General features: G+C 40.9%; 3 protein-coding genes across 4 annotated transcripts in view; 1 reads left to right on the top strand and 2 right to left on the bottom strand.

Annotated features, from left to right (window-relative positions):
- Positions 1 to 961: 961 nt before the first annotated feature.
- pnkd (PNKD metallo-beta-lactamase domain containing) lies at positions 962 to 9,550 on the bottom strand. 2 transcript variants are annotated; one of them, XM_058082865.1, is made up of 9 exons: positions 9,360 to 9,550; positions 8,860 to 8,975; positions 8,444 to 8,556; positions 7,130 to 7,188; positions 5,554 to 5,646; positions 5,204 to 5,367; positions 4,328 to 4,414; positions 3,223 to 3,338; positions 962 to 1,916 (listed from the first exon to the last, which is right to left on the bottom strand). In XM_058082865.1, exons 1-9 carry the CDS (start codon positions 9,512 to 9,514, stop codon positions 1,743 to 1,745), a joined length of 1,077 nt encoding a protein of 358 aa, XP_057938848.1. In that variant the 5' UTR covers positions 9,515 to 9,550; the 3' UTR covers positions 962 to 1,742. The 2 variants fall into 2 exon arrangements, with proteins under 2 accessions (XP_057938848.1, XP_057938849.1); XM_058082866.1 differs by lacking the exon at positions 962 to 1,916 and adding an exon at positions 1,958 to 2,686.
- Positions 9,551 to 11,460: 1,910 nt separating this feature from the next.
- On the top strand, positions 11,461 to 15,373 carry LOC131135942 (protein lifeguard 3-like). The gene is made up of 11 exons (XM_058082368.1): positions 11,461 to 11,707; positions 11,778 to 11,845; positions 11,918 to 11,982; positions 12,069 to 12,122; positions 12,198 to 12,248; positions 12,328 to 12,367; positions 13,626 to 13,663; positions 13,742 to 13,829; positions 14,162 to 14,257; positions 14,353 to 14,406; positions 14,541 to 15,373. Exons 1-11 carry the CDS (start codon positions 11,461 to 11,463, stop codon positions 14,688 to 14,690), a joined length of 951 nt encoding a protein of 316 aa, XP_057938351.1. The 3' UTR covers positions 14,691 to 15,373.
- A 1,553-nt stretch (positions 15,374 to 16,926) lies between these two features.
- dars1 (aspartyl-tRNA synthetase 1) overlaps positions 16,927 to 18,006 on the bottom strand; it is a 32,502-nt gene continuing 31,422 nt past the window's right edge. The window contains exons 16-18 of the mRNA XM_058082403.1: positions 17,761 to 17,872; positions 17,554 to 17,625; positions 16,927 to 17,462 (exon numbers count right to left, since the gene is read on the bottom strand). Of these exons, the coding sequence (XP_057938386.1) occupies positions 17,371 to 17,462; positions 17,554 to 17,625; positions 17,761 to 17,872 (276 nt within the window). The 3' untranslated portion in view covers positions 16,927 to 17,370. The remainder of the gene's footprint in view (positions 17,463 to 17,553; positions 17,626 to 17,760; positions 17,873 to 18,006) is intronic.

The raw sequence follows: 18,006 nt of genomic DNA, 5'->3' as shown, positions 1-18,006 counted from the left end.
ATAATATGAGGATAATATTCCAAGTAGAAACCGGCACAGTCATTCCCAAAACCGTATATCAAAATACAGCTATGTATACAAACAAAGTTTCCCTAAAATGTCAAGTGTGAGTGCCACCATCAGCCACGGTCTTATCATTGAATAAAGTGTCCCATTTCATTCATTTTCTACCGCTTATCCTCACAAGGGTCGCGGGGGTGCTGGAGCCTATCCCAGCCGTCTTCAGGCGTGAGACGGGGTACACCCTGGACTGGTCGCCAGCCAATCACAGGAGTGTCCCATTTCCATTAGTGCAAATTACTCATTTCAAAGAAAAGTGCACCATATAAACTTAATAACTCGCACTAAAGCTGTATAATAAAGCAATAACCTACTCAGCTCAAACCTTATTGCTTACGTGAAATGTCAACAGGAAGCTACTGTTCTCATCAAATTAATGCATTCAGACACATTTAAAATTAAAAAAATGACTTCAGTATCATGTAAAAGTCTGTCCAAAACATGCATTTCATTCACTGATACTTTAAAATATGAATATTCAGTAGGACATACAAAAAAAAAACAACAATGTAAAGTAGGAATGGTGACGTGCCAGCAGATCTCATACAGTTTAACAGGCTTTTCAAGACACTGTACAGTTTTATTACTAACAATGGCTGTGACGTTAATAATATAACATTTATATTTAGTATTTAACACCTGTACACAAGGGAATGTGGTTGTACCTACTAGTGTGTAAATTAACATGAATAAATGCATTAAAATATGAACAAAATCAAAATGCTGTGCTTTGTAAACTTGATCACAATATACATGTGGAAATGTGAGAATTATTCATTAAAAATTGTGACTAGATGCTGCGTAGTCACTGACTAAAAAAACATGTAATGCCTCTGTAAATAAAAACATTTATTCGCAATTCAACATAATTGCAGATTTCTTATCCGCCCCCCCCCCCCCCCCCCAAATGATCTGTGGGAAAACCCCCATTTTGTGCTTTTCAGAAACCCACCTCATTCCCCGGTCAGTAATAATTTATATATATGGTATAATAAAGCATCAAATGTACAGCATAATAACATATCAAAAGATGGTGGTGGCCTGTGTGGCTAGCTTCTGACAGTTAACTTCGCTACAATCCGGCCCTGTGATAGTGAGGTAACACACGTGACCATAATGATAACAGGCAAGCAGTGTGGATTATGTAGACTCATCTTGGAGAAAACCAGGGCTCCAGACTGCGACTACATGGCCACATTCTATGACTAGAATATGAGACATTGCGAGCATATAATTCATCTGCTCATGCATGTGCCACCAGAAAAGTATACTGGTTGACACATTATGTCCCTTATTACCGTGAGAAAAACAGTATTGGAGTTAATAGTATTTATCAGTAACGCAGTGAAGATGGGAACGTTTACTTTGCAAGTCGATCTTGTGTATGGCCCTAGATTTTCTGCTTCCGCTCCTAAAATTTCAAGTTAGGGGCCACTGTGTTTAGTTAGTCTGGAGCCCCGAAATGCCTTTTCCGATAGCTAGCTATAACAGCTAGCTCCCAGCAGCATGCAGAGCGGCAGCACCCCTTTCAAGAGAGATCATTCATTAGTGGTGAGTACCTAATGTACAATATAAGGTTCAGTAGCGGGTTTTTCGTTATTCACCGGGGTCTGGGATCATAACCCTTGCAAATACCCACAGCAGTCTACAGTTAAAAGATTCACTTGGCATTTCCCAGTTTTTTATCTCCTGTTGTACTGGTCTTTGTGTTTGCGTAGCTCCTCCAGCACCCGAGCCCGGAACTGATTCCAGTCCTCCTCCTCCAGCTGCCGGAGACCCAGCGCCAAATGGAGCTCTACACAGTGGCTGCGCAGGAAAGGATTGTATGCCTTCTCTTCCCCGATAGTGGAGGGACTCTGCGAACGAAATGGGATGTTTTCACTGAGCAGACACCAATAGACACGTCAAATCTAAAAACAACTGATTGACTGTTTCAGTTTCAACAGAAGCAGATGTATCTGACAAGATTATGAAATATGTAAAGAAATGTATGGATGGACCAATACTTACTGAATAGCTGTAATTAATTCATTCTAAGCAGGCTTTGCCGGGGTTGGAGGGGGGGGATCACAGAAAGTACACACAATACTGCATACAAATAACTTGAGGGGCACTGATGATGAATAATAGTCCCCCAGTATGCAATGTGAATCATAAATGGGGCACCTACTCCAAGCCGCACCTTATCAAAAGTAATCATAGAGCTCAAAAGAAAACATGCTGTGTTGTCTCTTAATTCTTGGGTATTTTATGGAACTTAAGTGTGACATGTGTTACATGTAAACCATCACTATATTTCAAAAGATACCAACAATGGCACACTATTCAACTTTACGCTGTCATAATGTGTCAGTAGTGTTACCGTAAAGTGTCAGAGTTGATCGCCGGAACAACAGGCTTTTATTGCAGTTTTAATGATTTCACAAAGGTCGCAATAATCCGAAGCTGAAACTCAACACTGAACGTCAGTCCCTGTCCGCCTTCTCTTTCAGGTCCTCAAGTGAACACACTGATAGTGTATTTCTTTTGTATTGGGTATTACAAGCAAATCATTTCATTGGCCATGGCTGCTGGGGCGCTGCAATGATTCATTCATCTGCCTCTGTCCCCCAGAGCAAGCCAGATGCTGGGAAGAAATGCATGATGGGAAACCATTAAAATAATTTTTATTCTAAACTCGTATCGGTACTTCAATTGTATATTTCTTACCTGTGACAACTAAGCAGCATAGTATAATTTAGGTATAAGATTGGACTTTACAGCAAAATAGCATCCATAGTGCACTTTACCTATTTTCAAAACAACCACAAAGGTCCAAGCTGAGGCTGTAGTAAACGATACTCTGTATTAATTAGCTATAAATACATTAACAACTGAAATTTTACCAAACCTGTACATTGTATTCAGAAAAAAAATAAAAGCTGTGGACCAACATATGTGGGTGCAACCATCTCTTAGCTATGACCCTTCACACTGTACAGATTGTATCGTACCGAGCTGAGAAGATGTGTGAGGAGAACTAGCAGTCGCATACTGACAGCCTTGACACATTGTACTGTAGGGAGGCGATAAGGCCTCCTTTCCGAGTTCTACAAAATATGAATCCTTTCTGGCTTGACATCCTTGGGAGGCATGACTAGAGCTGCAATATATCATTCTCACCGTGCAAAGTTTCTGGCCTCGCTGCTGCAGCACCCACTGATATTTGTTTTCCCTGACAGCATTGTGTGGCTCCACCTCAGCAGCAAACAGCAGATTGTCCTCTGCATACTCATGACCTGAGGGGCAACCAGCATACACACATCCATGTGAACCCAAGAATAGAAGCACAGCCACCAGCAAAAATCTGTTTGAACTGTGAGGGCACCCCTCACATTTCTGCAAATATTTTATTCTATATTGATACAATGTAAGGGTTCCACACTAGGAGCACAGTGAGTCCTAACTTAAAATTTAGGGGTGAACAAGGGAATCAACTTGCAAATAAACACTCACATTTCCTGTCATTTTTACTGTATTAGTACTGATAAATGAAAGTGTGTACAACCCCAGGTTAAACTGTGCAAATTAGGCCTTATTAGCGTTTTTTCCTCCCTGGTGTCATGTGACTCAGTGTTACAAGGTCTCATGTGTGAATGGGGAGCATGCATGTTCAATTTGGTATTATTGCTCTCACACACGCTAAAAGTTCAACATGGCATCTCTTGGCTCTCAGAACTCAGAGGGTGTGGGAAAAAATGTTGCTCTACATAAATACGAAATTGGCTCTCCAGGGGAGTTAAGAGCACATGGCCAGCATCATATCCAGAGGATATGTTTGGAAATAGATGCATGAGTGCTGTCAGCATTGGTTCATAAGTTGAAGGTACAGTACATTAAAGGGAACATGATTACCAACATGTACCATGATATACTGAGGAGGGGCATGATGCAGCATTGCAACATATGGACCCCAAACACATTGCCAAGACAACCACTGCCTTGTTACAACGGGGTATTTGCAAACAGGAGGTAGAGGAGTACAAGGTGTCAAACATCCACCAGCTCCGTAATGTCGTCATGGAGGATATTATGGAGGCAACCTACCAAGTTCCAGTTAACTACATGCCCAAGAGAGTTAAGGCAGCATTGGAAAATAACGGCAGTCACATAAAATATTGAGGGGTGCGCTCACTTATGTTACATATGTAATGGCGTTAATTGAAGAATTAGCAATACAAATAGAGTCGGTGGAACTTCAAACACAACACATGTGGGAGGATCCTACCAGGCCAAAGAAGAGTGTCATCGTTTAAGGAGCCAACTGTATCCAGAGAAGACAGCATAGTGGTGGCACTGCCTTCAAACATCCTCCCTGTAAATGACAACAGACTTTACTCAAGTAGTTCTCAGCTCGAAACATAGTATAGTATAATGTATTGTAGTATACTACAATCAAGACATTTTTTCTAAAAGAAAACCTGTTTACAACCTTCTAAAAATGTTTAATTTAAGGCATATGTTATTTAAGACACAAGATTTGTGCGTGTTGGTATCAATGTGTTTCCTAGGGGAACTGCAAAAGCGGCGGACAGGAGCTAATGTCAGAGGTTCAGTGTTTAGTTACAGCTTCTGACTATTGTGCCCCTTGTGAGATAATTCAAAACTGACATAAAAGCCTGTTGATCCAGTGATCAACTCTGACCCTTGTGTCATTACAGTAACACTACTGACATATAGTGAGCAGTGTAAAATTTCATCAAAGTCTTTGAATGCATCTTCTGAATGCCTTATATTTGAATTTTAGTTTGTTTAGCTTTTTTTTTTTACAATTGATATTTTAAGTAAAATAGTACATAGTGAAACAATTTGAAGAAATTTGAATACTCCGATTTATTGCAAATAATGGTGAACAACATGGTCTTCTGGCTGAGTCTAGGTGGAAACTCCTATAAAGTTGGATTCGGCAGCTATCGGCCCAACATCCCCTTTTAAAGACTTGACCTTGGGAGTACACAATGAACCAAAAGAGAGAAATTACAAGTCACTGAACCATCAACCACTAGATGCAGCCATTTATGATACCTCTCGTTTAGTGTGTGTTTTATTATCACATTTAGTGTTTAAAAAAAAAGTCCCCTTGTCCCTTGTTTGTGCAACCTACCGCAACCTGACAGGAACACCAGGTCACCAGAGAAAAGACTAGAGGGCGCACCCATGGCCCGGCCATCCAGAAGGTAGATCATGTGGCCCACTGTGTGACCTGGCGTAAACAAGGCCTTAAAGTGCAAACAGCCGACTGTTACAGAGTCCTTGTGTGACAGAGGGCTGACAGCACAGAAAGAAAATATTGTTTATACAATAAATATAGTTCTTGTGCAGCATGGTAACATAGAAGCATAAAGTACATGAAGAATGGTAGGACATTTATCATGATGATAGAGAGATGATTTCATCTGGACAAGACTACAACCTGCACTCATGTACAGTTTATCAGAGCCAACTAGAACTTACTGTGTCAGACCAGGAATGTTATCAGCTGCATTTCCATAAATTCGACATGAGCTATAAAGCCTTTTCAGCCATTTGTTTCCTCCGCTGTGATCCCTGCAGATAAAACAGACAGGCTGTGGCGATTTGACGGGACAAAGCCCTTTTAGCTAGTACTTGATTTGTGGAAAGACATTAATATTGACCAACAACTTGTGATGAATTTAATAATAATTCAGCAGCCGTAAGACAACCTTTATACCCCCCCTCTTTGTTGCTGTATGTATTCCTTTCTGGACTTTATTATCCGTTTTTTCATGACTATACAGTAGTGGTGTCGCGAGACACTCTACAAAACGGTGCGGTACGGTACGCGAGATTGTGTCTACAAAAACACCACCAAAATGACAATATATTTCAATTTACTAATTTAATTTCTACTGCATTACACTCTGTGGGTATGCAACCAGCCCCGCCTCCACCCACCAAGATAAAGAGACACTATGACTGACAGAAGGGATTACTCCGTCCATGCAGGCAGTTGTTCTATTACTCTTTAATTTACTGTGTGATTAATTAATTAATTACTTGTTGTCCAAGGACTTTTTTGTCAATTAAACTTTTTTTTCTGAACGTGAAATCTTGTTTTAAAAAGTTTTAATCTCATAAGCTATTGCAACACCCCTATACAGTAATCAATTGGTTTCAGACCAGACCATTCATCTATTCTTTTCTATGCCGCTTATCCTCATTAGGGTCGCGGGGTATGCTGGAGCCTATCCCAGCTGTCTTTGGGCGAGAGGCGTGGTACACCCTGCACTGGTGGCCAACCAATCACAAGGCACACATAGAGAAACAACCATTCCCACCCACATTCATACCTATGGACAATTTGGAGTGGCCAATTAATCTAGTATGTTTTTGGAATGGGAGAGGAAACTGGGGTACCCGGAAAAAACCCACGCATGCACGGGGAGACATGCTTGTCTCCCCAAACAATTACCGACACCTAGTGACGGTTTGGTGTACTAGGAGAGTATGTGAATTTTATTCATGTATTGTCTGTATCTTTATATAGTAAAGTTCCCTTGAATGTCAAGAAAGGCGCTTATAAATGAAATTTATTATTAAGGCTTGCTCTTAAAAGCAAAGCCTTTGCGAACGACTGATTTTATGTTTGCATTTTTGGAGGCCTTAACATTAATTTCACCCAAGTTTGAAAAAGCATCAGGCCCCAAAAAACATGATATTTATGTCGCCTCAAACACAGACAACCAAAACTGGCCCATACACAGTCAAGTTTGCTACATGTGCTCCTACCATTTCATGGATCATCATGAAATGTGGTGGAGAAATCTGTCATGACAGGATTCTCCTAAAAAGGCACTCGCCCGAAGACAGCTGGGATAGGCTCCAGCATGCCCATGACCCTTGTGAGGACAAGTGATATATAAAATGGATGGATGATCAAAGGTCCAATGACACGTTACCTAAAATGTATCTGGATTTGACTTTCATAAATTATCGGTGCCGACTCCAGTATATGTCTCTCAGTTACTGTACTTACAATGCTATAATCAATACATGAAAACAAACTCACCAATGCTTATGTGTACAGAGTATGGCTTCTAGTTGCACTCCTTCCTCCTGGATGACTGCCTAAAAATGCATGAAAGTGGTTATAAATTTCACTGATGACAGTTATTTTGTTTAATAAGTCAATGGCATGAGGCGGCAGTAGCACAGTCTGTGAGGATATTGTTATGTTATCTTATGTTATGTTACGGAACATCTCAATTAGACCTGTCACAATCACATATTTTGCTGGTCGATAATTGTGTTACAAATTATTGTTGATAAAACAATATTGACATTTTTTAGACCATTTTTCATTAATGATTGTCATGAGGTGTAATTCAAATTTAAACTACTCGATGGTACTCAAGTATAGTGTACCTGTGTGAGCCACATTAGCTTGACTTAACTGTGGCATTCGGCTTATAAACGATCGCTCTTGTGCATTTTTTTAATAGCTTTTTAATTTACTTGCTAAGTGGGCGGCACGGCGGACGAGTGGTTAGCGTGCAGATCTCATAGCTAGGAAACCAGAGTTCAATCCCACCCTCAGCTATCTCTGTGTGGCGTTTGCATGTTCTCCCCGTGCATGCATGGGTTTTCTCCGGGGACTCCAGTTTCCTCCCCCATTCCAAAAACATGCTAGGTTAATTGGGGACTCCATTGTCCATAGGTATGAATGTGGGTGGGAATGGTTGTTTGTCTATATGTGCCCTGTGGTTGGCTGGCCACCAGTCGAGGGTGTACCCCACCTCTCGCCCGAAGATAGCTGGGATAGGCTCCAGCACCCCTGCGACCCTCGTGAGGATAAGCGGTAGAAAATGAATGAATACTTGCTAAGTTGCTAACTGCTAGTACTGTCAGTGTATCCACTCACTAGTAGCCGCGCCTCCATGTAGTGGGACAAAGGCTGACAGGAGGGCTCACTCTCTCCGTTCATTCCACTATAGAACCAATGTCCACAGACATACGCAGAGTGAACTCATCCAGCCTGTATGGTACAGCGAGGAAAAAAAACAGGAATATATGTACATGTGTACCCCGTTTTTTATCACTAGATTAATCGATTTAGCGATTATTGTGACAGGTCTAATCTCAATAAATGTATAAAAATCTTTGAAAAGTTCCATTCAAAATGTAAAACTCTTCGAATGTGTAGATTCAATGCAGAGTGAAATGTCTCATGAATGTATTTCGTAATAGTGCTGATGATATCTGGCACAATATTCTCCTTTACCGAGATGAACCTGTATGCAACACATTGTCCAACGCTGACATAAACCAAGCCTTCTTTGCTTGCAACAAAAAAATTTAAAATATGCATAACTGAAAAAAGCACCTGAACAGTCTGAGGGTCTGCAGGGTCTACAACCACTGCAACGCTGGAAGTCGCGTCAATTATTAGATAGCTGTAGTTGTCTGAGAGTACAGAGATGGGAATGATCTTCATACCTGTATGGAAGATCAAATATAAACAATGTGACACATCATCTTGATCGATGGATACATTCGACCCAAATTAAACATGAAAAATTGCAAAAGCCTTTCAAATTGAATATACACTACCTGGCCACAAAGGAGCAATTTCAGAACATTTTTTTGCTGCCCAGAGTTGCATTAATTTTTAAGCTTGTTTATTGATGGCTTGTATTGTCCCAGACCTGAGCTACTGCTGCACCCCCAACCCTATTTAGTTTTAGTACAGGTGGTGACATTTATTAATGGGCCAGGCAATGTGTATATTATGTTTCATACCACTGAATTCCATGGGCAGAACTGTGGAGTGTCCAGCAGGGTAGCGTTCCCTGGCTTTCCTCATTTGTCTCTTGTAGTACATGTAGCCGAGTCTGGTCCTGGTGTATAGTGTGTACCTGCGACATGAGGACACAAGGATTATTTAATCTGCAAGGTTATTTGATCTGCATGCCAAACAAGGCGTTAAAATGAATGATAATTAATTGGAAATTAGTCAACACCCCAGATTAAACAAAACAACACGAGGAGACTTCATCAATATGTTTCCAACGATTGTTTTAGAATGGACAATACAACCCGCTAACTGCAATATCAGAATATCTGAAGAAATATTGCACATTAATTGCTTTAACGGGTAAAATATAGTAATATGTATACAGGCAACCAGCATACAATTCTCACAATTATGAAGACCGTGTTAATTTAACGGCCTGGAAGCTAAAGCTAATGTTGCTACACTGTAAACCACAACAGTTTTTAGGAAAACAGGTTATACTAACGCGATTCTGAATAAGGGCTTTTCTGTGCGAGCCATGATGATGCTGAACAATTTCCTCCCAAGTATCTGCCCCGTGCGTCGGAAGCGAACGCATAAACATAAGGAGAAGAAAGATGCTGTGACGACCAACGTAACAATCCAGTCAGGAAGCGCCATAGCCTCTCAGAGGGGAGCGTAATGACGTCACAGCGACGAAGCGCCAAACACGGAAGTAAATAAACCAGAACGTGTCGGCATTTTTTCCCTACAGTTGTTGTTTGGATTGTTTCTTCTCCCTGAATAATAAAACGTTTTATAATTTTATGTTCAATGTTTTTTTCTATCATTGTTCTGAGCATTTTTGGGAATGGCATGAAGCTCTTTCTTATAGCAGATGACCCACTTTGCACTTTCTACTACCCCATTCTTTTCCATCAAGATCAACAGAATTAACTCTGTTATTTGTATTAGAGCTGTAACAATTAATCGATGATTAATGGGTCACCCAATTAATCGACAACTATTTTGGAAAATTAATAGTTTTTTCATTTAAATGTGAAAATATCCTCTGATTTCAGCCTCTCAAATGTGAATGTTTAATGTCCTTTGTCATCCATGAAAGCAGACTTATTGTGTTCTTGCCAAAACAAGACATTCACACACAACACACACAGTGATTCCAATTTTAGCCTCTTTTTCTGATATGTTGTGGACCCAACCCCTAACTGTAGGTGTTTGCCTTCATTTATTAAATAAATGTATTAATTTGGTCCATTACGCCATTGTTTAAAACAACAAGCTTCCGATTAATCGACTAAGTACATGATCATGATTGTATTTTTATGTATATTTATTGGTTTATTGCAGCTATTTCAACATTTACATGTTCTTCATTCATTCATTAATTTTCTATCGCTTTTCCTCACAAGGGTCATAGGGGGTGCTGGAGCCCATCCCAGCTGTCTTCGGGCGAGAGGCGGGGTACACCCTGGACCTGGTCGCCAGCCAATCACAGGGCACATTCAAGTACAACATTAGCACACTCACATTCATACCTATGGACAATTTGGAGTCGCCAATTAACGTTGCATGTTTTTGGAATGTAGGAGGAAACCGGAGAAAACCCACGCATGCACGGGGAGAACATGCAAACTCCACACAGAGATAGCCGAGGGTGGAATCAAACCCTGGTCTCCTAGCTGTGAGGTCTGCGCGCTAACCACTCGCCCGCCGTGCCGACCTTACATGTTCTTATTATTTAATATTATTTTAACAAAGGGCTGCACGGCGGACAAGTGGTTGGCACACAGGCCTCACAGCTAGGAGACCCGAGTTCAATTCCACCCTCTGCCATCTCTGTGTGGAGTTTGCATGCGTGGGTTTTCTCCGGGTACTCCGGTTTCCTCCCACATTCCAAAAACATGCTAGGTTAATTGGCGATAGATAGATATAGATATAGAATATAGAATAGATATGAATGTGAGTGTGAATGGTTGTTTGTCTATATGTGCCCTGTGATTGGCTGGCCACCAGTCCAGGGTGTACCCCGCCTCTCGCCCCAAGACAGCTGGGATAGGCTCCAGCTCCAGCACAGGATAAGCGGTAGAAAATGAATGAATGAATGAATATTCAAGTTTTTTTGGCACCTATTTACTTTTGTCAGTTCAAATCTTCTGATTCTAAATAATTGGAAAATAATCAGCTATTAATAATCAGCGTAATATTATTATTATTATTATTATGTGATACACACAGTGTCAGGGAAACATGACATATTGTTGTTTGAAAGAATTGTACGCAATAGGAGCATCCAGCCAATACCCCCGAAGAGAGTGTAAGTTACAGTGGCGAGATCCTATTACAGGGGGGACATTACACTCAGCTAAAACGTAGAAGGAAAGGACAAGAGGACACATTGCAGACAAAGCAGGTACGGAAAACCACCTTCTTTTTTCCTCTTTATGTGTTTGTTTGACTAAGATGTAGTGTGCAGGCAGGAAATTTCTGAATGTCATCGCAATTGTTCACTTTTGCTTTTAGTGTAGACAATGTATACACAAGCCTGAATAAGACGCAAGGATGACAAGAGTAATACCCGCTGAACCTGATCATGTGTTGAAGGTATGACATCTAAACTAGATCACCCTCCAACCTATGAAGACGCTCTACAACAGCCCAAATACGGAAACCAAGCCGACCAACAGCAACATGGCTCAGCTTATCCACCGCCTCCATCGTACAGTCCCGGTCCTGGCATGTACCCTGGCCCCCCCGGCTACTGGGGCCAGTCCGGCATGTGGGCAAGCCCTGGCTGTGGGATGCCCAGCACAATACCCACTCTGTCCGCCGGTGTGCCCGCACCAAACCCTGGTTAGGACAGAATATCACAATGTTTATCTTCATTTCAAAGTCTGGGTGGTATCTCATCCTAACTTTGCAGGAGACATGGAGGCTTTTCTGAACACGCAGTGGGAGAGTACGTCTGTTCGCCATGGTTTCATCAGAAAGGTGAGGCTAGTGACCTCGTGTGTGCAGTTGATTCAAAGATGAACAATTTGTGTGTGTGTTCTTGTTTGGCAGGTTTATTTAATCTTAGCAGCTCAGCTCACCGTCACCTTTTCCGTTGTTGCAGTCTTTACGTTTGTGTAAGTGGCAACACACTTCACGACATCTTGCAGTCATCTAGTACTACTATGACTACTGCTCTAATACTGCATGTGTACATTCATAGTGATCCAGTCAAGACGTTTGTTATCAGATATCCTGGCATCTACTGGGCATCTCTGTGAGTTACAAAAATATTTTTATTTTTTTAAATGCTACCACAGAATAACAATGGCATTGTTTTGTCTCTTTATAGTGTGGTTTATTTTGTGGTTTACTGCATTCTTATTTGCTGCAAAGAGCCAAGGTAAACATTGCCCTCAGTGATTATTATAAATGATTAGTTTACTACAGATATATATTGTATATTATTTTGATGTGTGTAGGAGGCGTTTTCCATGGAATCTTGTCCTGCTTGGAGTATTTGTGAGTATTGTTGTGTATAGATCAAAAGTAAAAATTACTTGTTAACATTAGTCTAATTAATGCATGCGACATTTTGACACAATTTGACATTTTTTAAAATTACTTTTTACACTTTTCCCATTTTTATGTTTAGAAATATGTATTGCCATTTTTTATTTAAACAAATTTAGAAATGTTTATTATGTCATTTATTTAAAGCAAACAAATTCATTCATTCATTTTCTACCACTTATCCTCACGAGGAGTGCTGGAGCCTATCCCAGCTGTCTTCGGGTGAGAGGCGGGGTACACCCTGGACTGGTGGCCAGCCAATCACAGGGCACATATAGACAAACAACCATTCCCACCCACATTCATACCTATGGACAATTTGGAGTGGCCAATTAACCTAGCATGTTTTTGGAATGTGGGAGGAAACCGGAGTACCCGAAGAAAACCCACACATGCACGGGGAGAACATGCAAACTCCACACAGAGATGGCAGAGGGTGGAATCGAACTCGGGTCTCCTAGCTGTGAGGCCTTATTTAAACCAATTTAAAATTATGTACTATGTCATGTATTTAAAACAACCAAATGTATTCAGGGTTTTTTTTTTATCATTTATGTCATATTTTGAAACATAATGCACATAATTACATCTTCAAGGAAATAAGAAAGTAAGGAAGAACAGCAATGAATATATACCAAAAAGGATGTTGCTCAATTTGACTTTTAAATAATAATAATAATATTTTTAAAGTCAGACATCAGATGCATATTGCACATTTTAATGTAATTTTTGACTCACCGGTTGAGAACCACTGGCTTAGATGTCCCAATATAATTTGTCTAGGATAAAAATGTGGTATCTCCATCCTTCCGTCCATCCTCTTCCGCCTATCTGAGGTTGGGTCATCGAAGCAGAGACTTCCCTGCATTGCCAGGCCAGTTGAGAGACATGGTCTCTCCAACGTCTCTCCACCAGACATCCTGACCAGATGCTCGAGCCCCAGTCATCACTTCATTTGGAGCTATTTAAATATAATAACCATGTCCTGTCATTTATATATCAGAAAATACAGTGGGTTTTTTTACACAATCGGAATTAATTAGTAAAATGTGATTAATCCAGTTTCAAATCAGCCCTAGCATGAATCAGATTCAGTCAGCAGACCTACGTATATCTCAAAAGAAAATATTGTAGTTGGATAACTGTATTAAAAAAAAAGCATAAAGAATAAAAAGCATGATTTCTTTTCACTTGCTTCCTTTTGCAGACTGTTGCCCTGTCGTACATGTCGGGAACAATTTCAAGGTTTGCTATGGATTTTTCTCTCCCACACACAGAACATTTTCATCATGATGTAATTGTTTTTGTCGCAATCTTTTCCAGTTATTATGAAACCAAAGCTGTCTTTCTTGCCATGGGAATAACAGCGTTAGTTTGTATCACTGTCACAGTCTTCTGCTTCCAAACCAAGGTACGACGGAGATAAAAAGGGCTTGGGTGTGTGTGTGGCTCAGTCGCCTGTAGTTGTCACAGAATGTCTTTGTTGTCGGTGTAAAAGAACGCCTTTGTCTCGCATTACAACTGTGAACAGTGTACCTTTTTAAATATTTATACCATTATTTTGGAGATGGGAATTCTTCTTTTTCTGTCTGATGCAAGCGAGATGAAAAAAAAGCTGTTGGGAACTCGACACCAATTTTTCATTTGAGTTTATACCTCATGATAATCCTCCTTAGAATGTTTCTTGCTGTCTCCCAGCACGCTGTATTTATGTTTACGCCGTCATTTGACTTCTCATCCCAGGTTGACTTCACTTCCTGCGGGGGATTTCTCAGCATTGCTGCCATTTTGCTCATGATTATTGGGATTGTGACAGCCGTCGTGCTCTCCTTCCAATACGTAAGCGCTCCCTTTTCAGAGTCCGACTACCTGTGGTCCTCCCATTCGTGTGAGCGATTTACCATTCAGAGACCTTTTCTCACGTCACTCAACAGGTGCCTTGGCTCCATATGCTCTATGCCGCCATTGGAGCCGTTGTTTACACCCTGGTGAGTTATACGTACATTAATATGAAATTTTGCAGTATTATTATATACTTCATATCATTAAGATGTATTTTTTTGTTGTTTTTACATTGTTTCTCTTTTAATGAGCGACCTCTGCTGTATTTCCTCCATGTTAGTTTTTAGTATACAACACCCAGCTTCTCATTGGGAACCGGGAGTTGGCGATAAGCCCGGAAGAGTACGTCTATGGAGCCCTGTCTCTCTACATTGACATCGTTCACATTTTCCTCTTCATACTCCAAATAAGTGGCGCCGCTACCGAATAAGCTTCCGGCAAAAGAGAGAGAGAGAGAGAGAGAGAGAGAGAGAGAGAGAGAGAGAGAGAGAGAGAGAGAGAGAGAGAGAGAGAGAGAGAGAGAGAGAGAGATTGGGCTGACATTATTTTCAGTGTTTATTGTAAAGTATGTTCTATTGCCACACTTAAATGGGATGTGATTCTTGCTGAAAATACATATTTTGCTGTCAACACTTACGCACTTTGGGTTGTTGCTGTGCTCCATATGAAGAGGCATGGCAGGCAATTGTTTGAGCAGCACTTTAAATCCCTCATTTAATTGGTTCCTGACTCAACCGTGATAAATTAATTCCCACAAAGTCCTTGAATTAATCCTTTTATTAATAGATTATTTTTGTTGTTAGGATAGAAAACCTGTTCACCACCTTCTAAATATAGTTTTTAACCTTATTTAGAGGCCTCTAGACATGAAATAGAACCCCTATAGTCACCTGTACACTTATATTACCCAATATAGTAGACAAATAAGAGAAAATACGCCATTTAAGACAAGACTTATGCTTGTGTGTGTTGCTGTAAATGTGCTCCGGTGGCACAGACAGGAAGTGACATTGAGGGTTCAGTGTTCAGTTTTATCGGGGTGTGGAATATGGCCCATGTTAGTGATTATTTTGCCTGTTGTGAGATAATTCTAAACTGCAATAAAAGCCTGTTGTTCCGGCTATCAAGTGTGATGTTTGTGTTTCACCAAATATTACACTAACATTACTGACACCTTGTGACACACATTGTGACACATTTTCACAATGTCTTTGAATGTGTCTTCTGAATGCCTGAATTGTATTTTTATGCTGAAAATGCACAATTCAGGTCGAACTTAATGTTTAAACATGTATTTTCTGACTGATAGGTCTTAGTCAATCATAAAACATAACGATGTGTTGATATTTTAAAAAAACATAAAAGTGGCAAGGTATAACTTTAAATTTACACTAGGGAAAAACTGCAATTTATTGCTCATCCGGGTCGTCAATGAGATAAAATATACTCGACAAACACTTGTGTTTTTACTCCCATTTTCCATAAACTGAACTCAAAAAGATGCAAAACTTTTCAAATCACATTTCCATGAAATGTTCACAAATCTGTGTTGGGGAGTATTTATAATTCAGTCACCTCACAGGTATATCAGGATGCTGAATATTATTGCACAAGTGCCTCTGCCTGGCCACAACAAAAGGCCGCTCCAAAATGCTCAACTTCCAGGAATCGTGTGATAGCCATGCAACACAGGGCAGTGTATTTTCATGGCGCATCATGAGGCGACAGCTGTGGATAAATGGCACGGCGGGCCTCCTCACGATATATCGCCTTAAATTGAAAATACCATCACGACCATGGTGGAGGTTGGGTCAAGGTTTGGGCAGGTGTATGTTAAAGACAATGAACACAGCCGCATTCTATGAACTTAGCCCATTACTGTTTAGTAATTTAGTTTAGCCCATTACCATTCATTCACGACCATCAACTCAAAATGTTGCAGCATAATGCACGGCCCCATGTTGCAAGGATCTCTACACAATTCGTGGAAGCTGGACATTTTGGAGTGGCGTATAAAAAACATTCCTGCATACATACGTGTTTGGGACGCTCTGGTTCATGGAATATATTTTGGCCTTTTATTGTGGCCAAACTAATAATCATGCCGTCTAAACAGTATCCTGTTATGCCACGGCTATAAGGTGGATGAATTATAAGGAAATTATAAGAATACTATAAGAGATTTAGCGAGATTTGTGAATGAGAGAAATAGGGGCGGCACGGCGGTCTAGTGGTTAACGCGCAGACCTCACAGCTAGGAGACCAGGGTTCAATTCCACTCTCGGCCATCTCTGTGTGGAGTTTGCATGTTCTCCCTGTGCATGCGTGGGTTTTCTCCGGGTACTCCGGTTTCCTCCCACATTCCAAAAACATGCTAGGTTAATTGGCCACTCCAAATTGTCCATAGGTATGAATGTGAGTGTGAATGGTTGTTTGTCTATATGTGCCCTGTGATTGGCTGGCCACCAGTCCAGGGTGGACCCCGCCTCTCGCTCAAAGACAGATGGGATAGGCTCCAGCACCCCCCGCGACCCTCGTGAGGAAAAGCGGTAGAAAATGAATGAATGAATGAATGAGAGAAATTGACCTTTGTGTAGTAGAAGTTTAACATCCTTGAAAAATGGGGGTAAAAAGAAATTAAATGAACAAACCAGATCTCAGCTTCATGGGTTGAAAAATATTTTTATGAGCCATGATTTTTCCATTCAAGTGGGTTAAAAAAGATGCAATTACATACTGTACTGCAGGAGGCCATGATGATTAGTTGGAGGTAGTTAGGACTTAGATGAGACCTTCTAGTTGTTACCAATGCTGTTACTTACTAGTTGACCAAAAGAAGTACTGTGAGTGCATCTTAACAACCTAACATAAGTGTCCTCTCTTCCTCTCTCTCGACTCTTCCTTGTTGTAAGATAACGCGCAATAAAGTTCCCTACCTCAGCAATGACTTCAATCCCTCATAGAAATGAATCACAGTTGCACGTTAGTGTCTAGGCGGCACTAACTGCTTAACCCTTTCTCTTTCAGTGTTGTAAATTAGTAGATTCCCATCACCCATGTGCGTCCCGTGGACAGGTAATATAGCAAGTTGGCTTCACAAGGCCAGACGTTCAAGGTGTCAGGCGCTTGGGGTCGCGAGGGAACATGGAGGTCTGGCGCACATTGTGGAGCCCCAGGTACAGCATGCAGACTCTCTCTAGGCCTGGAATGGGGGACGGGTCACTCGATAAGCCAAGCAACTTGTATTGCTGTTGTTAAAAAGGACAACTGTATTTCTCTCAGGGATTCCTTACCAATGCCGCCACCGCCATGTGGGGGGGCACCATAGCGGAAGGAGTCGATGTAAGCCTTGATTTTCTCCAGATCTATGAAATTAAAGAAATGTCTCATACAGAGAGTATTTGCTAGTATGGCTCAAAACAATCTGCACCCATTTTCTGGTGTGATGTCTAATTGTCACCTGCAGAGGGAGACAAATCCTAAGTTACTGCAGGTCTTACCAATCTGGTGATGCTTGGCCCGTTCTGTCAGCATCTCAGCATCATGGATTCTCTGGGCTCCAGATAGGATTTCCTCCCCACGCATGAACATGTCATACGAGTTGGAGCATTTCTGGCCAAAAAAAGGTGACATTAACAATACTGATTCTCATGCAAAACAGGATAAAATGACACAATTCATCACTCAACAGCTTTCGCTCAGAAATATGTTTGCAACAGTTTTTAATGGAATACACCATCATCATG

The sequence above is a fragment of the Doryrhamphus excisus genome, chromosome 9, assembly GCF_030265055.1.
Source record: "Doryrhamphus excisus isolate RoL2022-K1 chromosome 9, RoL_Dexc_1.0, whole genome shotgun sequence".
NCBI classification, from domain to species: Eukaryota; Metazoa; Chordata; class Actinopteri; order Syngnathiformes; family Syngnathidae; genus Doryrhamphus; species Doryrhamphus excisus.
The sequence above is the reverse complement of the archived record's forward strand: the minus strand, read 5'-3'. Positions and strand labels throughout refer to the sequence as shown.